This window comes from Orcinus orca, chromosome 10 (assembly GCF_937001465.1).
Source record: "Orcinus orca chromosome 10, mOrcOrc1.1, whole genome shotgun sequence".
NCBI lineage: Eukaryota > Metazoa > Chordata > Mammalia > Artiodactyla > Delphinidae > Orcinus > Orcinus orca.
This window is the reverse complement of record NC_064568.1, coordinates 24,069,542-24,081,661: the sequence shown is the minus strand read 5'-3', so window position 1 is coordinate 24,081,661 and position 12,120 is coordinate 24,069,542. Positions and strand designations below refer to the sequence as shown.

The window sequence follows — 12,120 nt, the reverse complement described above, 5'->3', positions numbered from 1 at the left end:
TAAGAAAAGGAAATAAAATACCAAGAGTATTCTGCAAAGAGAATCCTTGAGAAGAATAGGAACTACCTAGGACAGTGGCGCAACCGTCCAGTGAAGCCTACACAGGACAGATCCAGGCAACTCAGGGAACCCGATGAGCTACCATCTCCACCTGATGCCAAGTCCAAAAAGAGAACTCTCAGTCATCACCATCGACAGCCTTGAAAGTGCCAGTCCCAGCGAAGAGTGTCTCCTCTGGCATGGGAAATTTCACAACACACCGTTATTGCAGGCCGAGGCTGCTTCCATCATCCACATTTACTGCCTTACAAAAACCTGTAATGTGAATGTTTACTGTTGTCATGGCACCTTCACAGGAGGTCAAGATAACACACACCCATCGCTGTGACCTTTCCAAAGAGGACTGAACAATACAATGAGGATCAGAAATGGAGACACCTAATAATGTTATTTATTAAAACAAATCAAGACGTCTCTTTTTTAGGGATCTGTGATGTTCACAGGAGACTCAGCACTATGCACGTGCTCTTGTATAACTTGACAATAAATCCATCAGTCCTCTATTGCACCACTGGGTTGGCGAAAATTCCAGGCATGAAAGTGACTGTACCTCTTGAATAAATGCATCTTTTAAGTGGCAGTGTCAGCACTTGCTCCCAGGATGGGCATATATCAAGTACAATAAGCAGAATGCTTTCTTTTAAAATTCAGAACCTCTTTTTCAATCCCTTTTCTCTCCACACAAAGCCTTGACCAAGACACTAAAGAACATATTATGTGAAACACACACAGCGTTTCCTGGTCTGGGCTTAATCATGTGACATCTTAATAGTTCAGAATCAAACTGACACCTCAGAGTCAGAGGCCAGAATTGTCAAGATTACTGTCCTTCATTCCAGAAGGCGCAGCAGACACTACCTTTGTGTCTTCAAACAATAATCACAATGTTTCTTTCCAAACCCCCACGAAGAATCATGAAATGATTAAGGACTATCTACCTATCCTGCAGCTTTCTTTATCAAAGGGAATAACATAAATTAATTACGGTTTGAAGTGCCAAGTGCACAGTTAATAGCTAAAATCAAAACAAACGCATCTAGATGGTGATGCCTCATCCAAAATTACACCAAGTCTCCCTCCATATTAATGTTGAAAAGCAATGCCTATCTATGTCATCAATACACTTACTTCTAAACACTTTTCTGCCTTTAATGGATTCTTCAGTAATCAAACTATAATTGGCATTAAGCCCAAAAGAGTATTCAACCATAGAAATTAGTATCTCTCTGTAAACCAATTAATTATTCAGCATTCTGTAGCTGCCTAGAAGCCCAGAGCTACCCTGATTGTTCTGCAGTGGAAACACTTGCTTAGCACTCCTCCCTCAAGGAGAGGACTACAGACTCACTCCCACTGCATCCTTCCCACACTCGTGAAGGGATGCTTAAAGAGGATCCTATCAATAACACCCAACAGCCTGGCTGAGAAAGTCCCAGACAAACCACATCTCTACTAGCTGTGGTATTTTTCTCCCTTACAGGCAGTGGCCAAAAGGCAAATGTTACAAGACCTCAAATTCAGGCACGATAAACAGACTTGCACAAGGAAGAAAACTGAGGCCCCAGTCAAAACAGAAACCACCAGGATGTTAAATCATCATCATCATGATAATAACAACAGCAGCAGTAGTCACAACAATAAGAACACAACCATGTCCAGTGCTGGTAGGAAGGTGATCAATAAAGGAAAATTCGGTTATACGTGATTCCCAAAAAAAGCCTTAGAAATATCAAACAACAAACATCTTGGACTCAGCAGTTCTACATCTGGGAAGGCCTTCCAGGAAAATCATTCATCTGTTCGGCAAAGATTTAAGTACAAGGATGTTCATCACAGAGTTGTTTAAAATGTGAAAAACGGGACACAACCAAGATACCTGACAGTAAGGAAACAGTTATATGTATGTAATATGTCCATACGGTGGCATACTATGCAAAACTTATAAGTGACAGTGTAAAGTCACATGGGGGTGCTGGTTTTGTTTTGTTTTTTGGGGGTTTTTTGGCTGCATTGGGTTTTCCTTGCTGCGTGAGGGCTTTCTCTAATTCCGGCCAGTGGGGGCTACTCTTCGTTTCAGTGCATGGGCTTCTCATTACGGTGGCTTCTCTTGTTGCGGAGCACTGGTTCTAGGTGTGCGGACTTCAGTAGTTCTGGCTCCCGGGCTCTAGAGCGCAGGCTCAGTAGTTGTGGTGCACGGGCTTAGTTGCTCTGCGGCATGTGGGATCTTTGTGGACCAGGACTCCAACCTGTGTCTCCTGCACTGGCAGGTGAACTCTTAACCACTGCGCCTCCAGGGAAGTCACCACATGGGTTTTTTGTTTGTTTGTTTGTTTGTTTTGCTGTACGCAGGCCTCTCACTGTTGTGGCCTCTCCCGTTGTGGAGCACAGGCTCCGGACACACGGGCTCTGCAGCCATGGCTCACGGGCCCAGCCGCTCCGCGGCATGTGGAATCTTCCCGGACCGCGGCACGAACCCGTGTCCCCTGCATTGGCAGGCGGACCCTCAACCACTGCGCCACCAGGGAAGCCCCCATGGGTGTGTTTTTGACAGGACAAAATATTCACAAATTATTAGGAAGTGAAAATTCAAGTAGCAACATGTACACACTTCAATATAAAATTTAATTTTATATACAAATATACATCTAGAGTAACATATCCCAAAAGGGTAACATTGGTGGAATTAAAGGTGGTTTTTTTTTGGATCTGTTCTAACATTTCTGTAACAAACACATAGCACTCTTTGGCATCAGACAATTAATGGAAAGCATTTCACCCACATTCTATGCCTTTAAATGGAGCATTTTTAAAGGCATACTGTTTTCAGAGAAGACAGATATTTGCTCCCTAAAATTAACTTGTAGCCCAAATGCAAATATTGAACCCAAGATAATTCCATAATTAGCTCTTTTTCTCTGTAGAATTCCTAAGAATATGTGCTTGAGATAAGACTGACCACTAGCCAGAAAGTTTGACATGCCAGTAAGTTTAATGATTCTTTCAAGGCTCAAAATAACCCTTCTCAATTTATCTATTTTTGCTAGGTATTTTCACCCAGAAGTCCAACCTTAATTATGACATTAAGGATCAAATTCTCATTCTTCCCAAATGATAGTCCATTGACAACTTTAAATACAAAGGGGGGCTGGGGGAAGAGATGGGAGGAAAGGTACTATTTTATAACACCTTAAGAAAAAGCAGTAACATAGAAGAGTTTGGGGTGGCAACGTATAAATGCAGGCATTTGTTTGTAAAAATAAATACACATGTTTGTTTGTATTATGTATCCATGTGTGTATATGTGTATAATTATGCACACGTACACACATCAAAAAAAAAAGATAACCTGAAATTCAAATTTTGGCAAGTACAAAAAATAGGAGTAAGTTGACGGCTCATTCATTTGTATGACTCATTTCAGCAGAAGTTCCCATTACTATTTTGAAATGCTTATTATACAAAGTCCTTCAAAATACACTGACCTAGAGCAACAAATAAAAACAACAGCAACCAATGACAAAGCAATACGTTGTAAAAGGATGTCTTTCGGAAACAGAAAACGCATTCACACTGTGAAATCCACACCAAGAGGATTCAGCTCCATGAAAACAGCCATCAGAGGCAGCAAGTTCCAAATTACTTGGGTCTATTTTCTCTCTATAATTCTTACTAATAACATGTACCTTTATGATTATTCATCTGAAAAAAATCAGGCTTATCATGAAATGAAAACAGATCGCAGGAAGGCAGAGGAGGAATGCCAACTTCATAAAAAAATGAGAACTTTTCAGAGCCGCTGACAAATAATGGAAATATCACCCATGCCAAAAACTACCAGCCCTTTGACATGACTGGATTAAAATCCTTTATAGAAAACAATACCAGAGGAATAAAATGAAGAGGGCTGGAAACAGAACAATTATGAGCTGTCCTCATTTGTTATGTTGGAAAATTAATTTATACCAAGGACCTTGGCATCAATGTTAGTTTTCCATACATGCACCAAAGACCCACAGAGATTTTTAACACAATTTATAATATACTGCAGGTAACTTGCTTACATTTTGAATTAGACTCGCAAAGGGGGATTAAAGTTAAAACTGGATTAAGGAATGCAAAATTAAAACAAACACTCCCTGATGCATTACTTTTCCAGAGACCATAGAAATCTTGGTCAAGTCCAAAGTGAGAGTATTAAAATGGCCTTAAGTCGATGGAAATCCACATCTTGCCTCCAAAGACAGAGGGAAAGGAATGTATTACACATACCTGCAGTCAATCACTTGTATACTTAGATCAAAGAGAATAATTAAATAAAGTTCGAAAAGAATTTCAGATCAGGTTTCACATTATCATGTTTCCCATAATAACAATTACCTGGACCCAAAATGTAATGAGTTTTCTAGCCTACTGGTAAATTATGCTTCTTTGCATGTCTTTGGGACAAGTGATGGGCAAAAGATACCCAATCGTCATCCCTTGGATATTCCTTCAAGGATACATGCAGTTTGTTACAGATCTAATCCTTCCTCTGTCAGGCCGCTTTGAATTCATTAACTATTTAAAGTCACACCCATCACCCAGGACATAAAAGGTATAAATCAAACATCACTCACTAAACTTCAAAATAACATGCAGCTCACTATAATGAACATGATGGGTGACAGGTGGACAGAAAACACAGGGTTAAAAGTGGCAAGAGGGGAACTTCCCTGGTGGTGCAGTGGTTAAAAATCTGCCTGCCAATGCAGGGGACACGGGTTCGAGCCCTGGTCCGGGAAGATCCCACATGCCGCAGAGCAACTCAGCCCATGTGCCACAACTACTGAGCCTGCACTCTAGAGCCCGTGAGCCACAACTACTGTGCCCACGTGCTGCAACTACTGAAGCTCGCGTACCCTAGAGCTCGTGCTCCGCAACAAGAGAAGCCACCGTAATGAGAAACCCGCAACCACAACAGAGTAGCCCCTGCTTGTCACAACTAGAGAAAGCCCTCACACATTAACGAAGACCCAACACAGCCCAAAAAAAATAATTAAATAAATTTTTTAAAAAATTTTGGGAAGAGGTAGTAAAGGTATGGACAACAATAAAATGACTCATGTAACTGATGTCTAGTACTAGACTTGAAACAGGGCTTAGCATACAGTAGGAACTCAATAAGTGCTCACTAAGTAATAATATTCTAGACACAATTACTTTGTCATACCTGTCTGTCCAACACCACGCATATAAATACTCACCAGTGTTTGACTAGGTTCTGATAAAGTTGAAGTTACGATGAGGAGGGAATTAGCAAGAGGTCCAACAAGGTCCAACCAACAAGCATAAAATCCAACTGTGGTGAACACCATTGGGTAGCCTAGCAAATACTCTGCTGCCCTCCCAATTTTCTAGCCACTGTCATACCCCTATCTATTGCTTTCAGTAGACACACTTCCAGCTACCACATCTGCATGTAACTCCATTGCACTGGCCACCGTTTATGGATCCAAGCCCTTATGGACCCAACAGAGCCCCTGGAATTCACAACAAGGACTAAAAGATTCCAGCCTCAGTATGGCTGAGCTGGTGAGAGTAAGAAATGTATGCTGGGAACTGTGGGCAGCCAGGCTCTGCTATGGAAAGCAGATGAGTCTACTTTTAAAAAACAGAAGAATGAAGCAAGAACATATTAAAGGGGGAAAGACAGATACCTGTAGGAAAACCAAATAAGGTTCAAAGCCCCAAGTCTTGGGGTGTTTTGAAGGCTTGACTACATCCCTTACCTTGAGCATCCCTCAGGCACCTTATACCCTAAAAATATACACCATCTTTTTGCTTTTGCTCAAGAGTATTATACTACTCACAACTCAGTAGCCATACATGAAAGACTAACAAAAATAATCAACAGATAAGAAGGATGAGAAAGGGAAGGTCAAATGATCCAGCGTGGCCCTTGAACAGATGAATCCGCCATGCAGGGCAAGGACAGAGCCCGGAGAGCTCAGAAAAAGTGGATGAATTGCAGTTCTGTTCATAACCTGTGGAAGGGCGTGGGGAACACAGCGACTCCACTGGCTACAGACATCAGCATTGTTTTTACAATGTGCTAGTATTTGTGAATACCACATTCTTTTCCTTTCTTGTACAGTCTTGTTTGAAACTCTGGCAAAATGCTGCACAGGGGAAGCAGCTGAAAGTTGGCTGAGATGAAGTTCTGTGATTTCAATTAAAAACATTCTCTCACTCGCCACTTGCTACCACTGTAGAAACAAAAGAACTGCTGTGACAAGGGGGTTTTTTCTATTGAAAAATATTTCTCTTAAGCTTCAGAACGGTGAAAATCACTTATGTACAGTCACAAATAACTTCTGTTCAAGTTATACCAGGGCTCTGGCCCAATCCCCATATTCTGGGAAAACAGCAAATCTTGTAGAGACTAATTCTACTGTTCTCATTTCCTAAGCGACCTCCACACACTTACATTGATTATATCCAAGAATGGCTAAAAACTCCCCTAAATGCTTGCTATCCCGCAGAGTTCCAATAATTATCACTTTTACTAGTACATGCTCATTCTGCTTCAGAAGATACCTGCCATGTTGAAAAATTCATTATTATTTTAAAACACTCCTTTCACCATACAAAAAGAACTACCAAGCCTGTTCGCTCCCAATGGACAAACATACCTCTTAACTTTTCCTCATGATACTAAACATTAAAGAATACAAAAGTAAAACCTCTTTGTGAGCGTTCTCTGCTATGAATTAATGATATCTTCTTATATGGCAAGAGTAGGGAATAAATATCTGGATCTGCTTCTGCTTCCTGAACAATCGTACAGGTTGGGATGTTAGCATTACACAAACAGAAGGGAGGCAAACAAGCAACGTGGAAGGAGAAAGGACTTCCCGCATCTCTGAGCTTTGTCTTCTCAAAGAACTGGTCCCAGGAACACTGCCTCTCCATCCAGAAGGGAAGACACAGATTGCCAGCCCTCTACATGAAGCCCAGCTTCCAAAAGTGGAATAAAAATAAAAAGGGCCAAGATGGCTCCTTCACACTGAAATTCCAGCAATGCAGGAAGACGGCCACCCACCGACACTGACTTGAGAGGCAGGGATAGCCCCAGCCCCTTGAACGTGTAAAAATAAACCCTCACATGGAGTCATTCATTGCTGCAGGAAGCACCCACGGCCCTGCTGGAGTCACAAGTAGAGGGGATAAGTTTTAGCTGTAAAACAACAGACCAAGCTCGGGCTCTCTTACCTGTACCAGCCTGTGGCTCCCTCCCCCTTATTCCAATTTGGGACAGGCCGCCAGGGCTCTTCCGGCAACTCTGTGAAAGAGGCGGGGCTGCTGGAGTTACTGCTTGCACCTGCATGCAGGAAACTGAGCATGCTCCCTCACCAGGGAGATGCTAGGACAAGGATGCCCCCCTCACCTCAAGCTTAAGAGAGAAACCAGGCCATCAGCACTGACCTTCCAACATTACTATTAACCTCAGGAAACTAAAACCGCCCTAAGGACCTTGAACAGAATCAGAAATTAAAGATCAAAGGAAGAGAGCAAAAGAGGTCATAGGTGTCACTCAAATGGCTGGAATAAGGCACAGGGCCAATGGTTAAAAAGGAGCCATGGAATTAGTCCACATTCAGCCAGGGGTTCTGAGTTTGAAGTCTTAATGTAGTGCTGGAACAACAGATAAGAGCTTGGGCTATGGGACCTGGGCTTATACCCTGACTCTGCCAGTTCCTAATTGGGTGTGACCTTGGACAAGTCACTTCTCTCTGGGATAAAGTTTCTTCATCTACAAAACAGGGATAATAGCAGTGCCTACACCTCATAGGGTGGGGTGAGAATTAAATTCCAATCACACAGAAAGCACTCGTGAAATGTCATTATCAGGGTAATAAAACCCAGAAGAATCTACACACACTCACGCCTTCCCCAGAGACTAGTTTACTGAAGAGAGAGGAAAGAAGATACTTCCTGAAAGGTTTTGTTTTTATTCCTTGCCAATTGGTTTGCTTTCATCAAAGTTCCTAAGTACCTCTTACTAATGGCCTAGTTTTCGATTTGCCTGAAGTCGAGCACAGAAAATAATTTTAAATTCCTTGAAACCACATAAACCTAGCAAATTAGAAAGGAGAATACGTCATCTTTGGGGAAGTCATCTAGATTGTGCAATAACTTTTTGACTCAGCTCTCACCTTTCCAACTAATTCCAGACAGTACAGAAACTGGATGGCTGATAGTTCTACAAACTATGAGGTGAACAGAGCTGGTGAGGGCCAGAGTGACCTACACTGACCAACCCCAATTTGTTTTCTACTTTCCCTGCTTGACCTGAAATCAGATTCTCAGGATTAGAAGGGGCAATAAAGGCACCCACTCTCAAAGCCCTTCTCACCTACCACATCTCCAAAGGCTTATTCAGCCTCTGAGTTATCAACCTGGGTGACAGGAAGCTCACTGCCTGCTTTAAACACCCCCCCCCCCCCGCAAGGCTGGCCACTGCCCTTAGAACAAAATCTAAACCCCTTACCATGGGCTTCAGGGCCCAGTGGGCTGGCCTCTGCTCCCGCCACCCCCTATCTAGTTCCCACCACTCTCCCTGGACCCAACCTCATCCAACACTCCAAGTTCGACCCACTTCTGAGACTTTGTTCCCACCCTCTCTCAGCCCAGAATGTTATTTCTCTGTTATTCCTACTTCTAGCTCTTTCTCATTCTCCAGATCTTAGACCACTCTACCTAATATTGACCCCCTACCATTTCATTCCATCAAAGAGGAAGAAATTTTTCTCTGCTCTTCTAGGTTCTTCTGGCTGGTTTAAGAATGAAATTGACATGAGACAGATTAACAAGAGAAAAACAAGCAAAAGTTTAATAACATGTATACATGGGAGAGACCCCAGAAAACGGAGAAACTTGCCAAAAAATGACTGCCTTAAATACCATCTGCAGCTACAACCAAAAGAGGATGTGGAGGGTACAGGTTTGCGACTTCAAAAGGGTGGAGGCAATTCACATGGAGATGGAAAAGCAAATGCTTGGTAAGCAAATGTTGGCAGGGCACCGGAGGCCATAAGACTAAGACTAAGCTCTAGGCCCTGCCCAGTTTCTCCCACCACAGAGCCCATATTCTTTGTAGACAGGTCTGGTGATATCTCTATCCCAGGAAGAGGCCCTTTATCTAAATAATTTTAGGCACTTAAAGGGAAATAACAAAAAACACTTCTTGAGTCTTCTGTTTCTTAAAAATAATCAGCCTAAATTTACCCTCATGCCCAAGAGACACATTTTGGGGTGGCAGATTCTGTCCCCCTACAGATTCACAGCCTGTTTTACAGCCTGTTTCCCTCCCCCTACGAGACTGGAAGCTCCCCAAGGGCAGGGCCACATGCTGATCCCCAAGCCCATCTAGCTCCTCTCTGTACAGCATTTTGAGACAAAGCTAAATCAGGTAACAGGCAAAGAAAAGGCCTCACCTTGAAGACTTTCCACCTTTTATGAGGATCAACAAGTCTTCACAAACATCTCAGCAAAATGTCAGGGTCTCCACACAGGGGAGCTCAACCGTGACCCCATATTACAATAAAGGGAGCTTTAAAAATTATTTTAAAAGGAAAAAAAAAATACTGATGCCTGGGTTATATCGCCAAGATTTTGATTTAAGTGACATGCAGTACAGCCCCCGGTGTGGGGATTTCGTTAAAAGCTCCCTCACGTGAGGCTACTCTGCAGCCAGGGTTTTAACCACCACTTTAGAGAACTGCTTCTCAAGCATTCTGCGGGGAAGGACCAGTTGTCTCTTGTTTCCAAAAGTATCCAAACCCAATAAAAGTGAATTACCAGAAAAAGAATATGTGTACAAAATAAAAGCCTCAAGTTTTTTTATTACTAAACTCAAGTGATGTACAGTTGCTCTGTGCCATTATTATTAAATTTCTAAATGCTTACTCTCAATTTCTCTATTTATAACTTTATACATCAGTGACTAAAACACAGTCTGCACCCTGACATGAGTCTACAAAGCCCATGTTCAGAGCAGCACCATCCAGACGGAACAGAAAAGGAACAAAATACAGTCTAACAACTTAGTTGAGCACTGCACACCATTCACCTTACACTATACAGCACTAAACAGTTGCATATCTAAACCAAACAGCAACACCACAAAGATCAGGACAGACTTGTCCTCTGACAGGTTTTTTTCTGCTGCTTCTGGGTACAAGGAAACATTCTTGGAGTGCTTTTAGAATGCTGAAAAAGTGGAATTTCTGGGGTGGTTTATATACAATTAAAGTATTTCCTTTTTTAAAAATAACCTTGCATTTGTTCGCTTGGTTTTTTTTTTAACGTCCCTATATTGGAACATGTGTTTTGCATTACCTAATAATGGAGAGGTGTGTCATTCTTCTCCCTGAAAATACGCTGCTATCATGAAAGCACATGTTGGAAATGATAGCATCTAACCATAAAGAGAATGTATGGCTTGAACCAGGACTATATGAGGAATGGGTGACTCATGGTCTAAAATTAATGAAAGGATGGGAGAGACCAGGGAGGCTCAGAAGAGCAAGTGAAGGCTTTGAGCAGAAAGAAGCACTAGGGGTGGGGCTTAAAGATGGTTAGGATTACACAGGCAGACAGAAGAAGCAAGGAGGGATTTCAGCCCCATATGATGGACAGCAAGACGACTGGCTAATTGTAGCACAAGGGCTATGCTATGGGGAGGGAAAGAGGGATGTGGTGAGTACTTGTCTTTTCCTGGAGGGGACAGTCCCCCAGGCTCCGGGTCCATTCCTGCCTTCCTCAGTATCCACGAAAGTCAATGCATTTCTCTCAAGGGTAAGACAAAGAAAAGTTAAAATATGATCTAAACCAAAGGCCATGGTCTTCCCAGGAAGTTTTAAAAAGGAGAATGTACTGAGAATGTACTTACTTTTGCATCTGAGCCGTGCATCTGAGCCATGGTGAGAAAATTGAGATTCCCCTATTGTCTCTAGCATCTACCCACAAATTCAGTGAGAAAAATCTTGCTTGTTTACATAAAACAAAAAACACCAGAACAAGCTCAGCTTGGTGAAGCTTAAGGATTTTTAAAAAGAAATAGCTCAAGTAGAAATATAGTATTAGCTTTAGTCACTCTACTGCCTAAGAAAGCCCTTAGATTTTTTTAATTTCTAAGAATATAACTGCTTACTTCCGTTTGGTTTAAATATGCAGTAAAATATATTATTAACAATAAACACTTTATATGTTATTCCTGTTCATCCTGCAGAAAACCCTAGTGGGTGTATATCACCATCTGTTTACAGACTGAGGTCTAGTGAGATGAAGTTACTTGTCCAAAGTCCTATAGATTGTCAGTGACAGAAATAAGACTCAAACTCAGGTCTCTGGTGCCAAATCTCTTGAAGGTCACCACCGGTAAAATGCTTTCACTCCCACGCCCCCTCCTAAATCTTGTAACGGCTCAGCCAGTCAAGTTTCGGCTACTGAAACATAAGCAATTATGAAAGCAAAGAGGCGATGTTAAAAGTAAAAGCACAAATCGTTTTAAAATCTGGAATACTCTGCTCTCCGGAAGTGGCCAACTAAACATTGACATTTTTCAGGTTGAAGTCTTCAGTAGCCCTGGTTTTTCACATTGCCCAGCCCTGAATCCTCATTTACAGTCACGATTCACCCTTCTGGGTAACTTCACTGTCAGTGTCCTTGGAGCCTGTTTCAAACTATTCCTTCTTCACCCCAACTTCCTTCCTCAAACATCCAGTGGCTTTTTCAGACTTGTTCCTGCCTCAGGCCCTTGACACTTGCCATTCTCTCTGCAGGGAACTCTTTCCCTAATATCCATGTGCCTGGCTGGGCTCAATATTCCAAGTCAAGCATCACCTCCTCCAAGAGGCCTACTAGGATTACACTGTCTCATGCCACCCCCTATCACCCGATATTAGCTTCCCATTTTACTTTCTCCCTCACGTTTATGACTATCAGAGATTCTTATTCATTCACTGGACAGGTAAACTCTGTACCATTTAAAAGAAAAGAGAGAAAGAATCAAAGTTA

The 12,120-nt window shown here is 42.2% G+C and overlaps 1 protein-coding gene across 26 annotated transcripts in view; it reads right to left on the bottom strand.

The window, feature by feature from the left end:
• Nucleotides 1–12,120, bottom strand: part of MAGI1 (membrane associated guanylate kinase, WW and PDZ domain containing 1) — a 617,182-nt gene that overhangs the window by 488,950 nt on the left and 116,112 nt on the right. Inside the window, exon 1 of one of the 26 annotated variants that reach the window (XM_049715797.1) lies at nt 7,312–7,441. The exons of the other annotated variants lie outside the window; for them this stretch is intronic. Coding sequence (XP_049571754.1) covers nt 7,312–7,426 — 115 coding nt within the window. The 5' untranslated portion in view covers nt 7,427–7,441. Of the gene's footprint in view, nt 1–7,311; nt 7,442–12,120 lie in introns of those variants that run through there. 26 annotated transcript variants of the gene reach the window in all.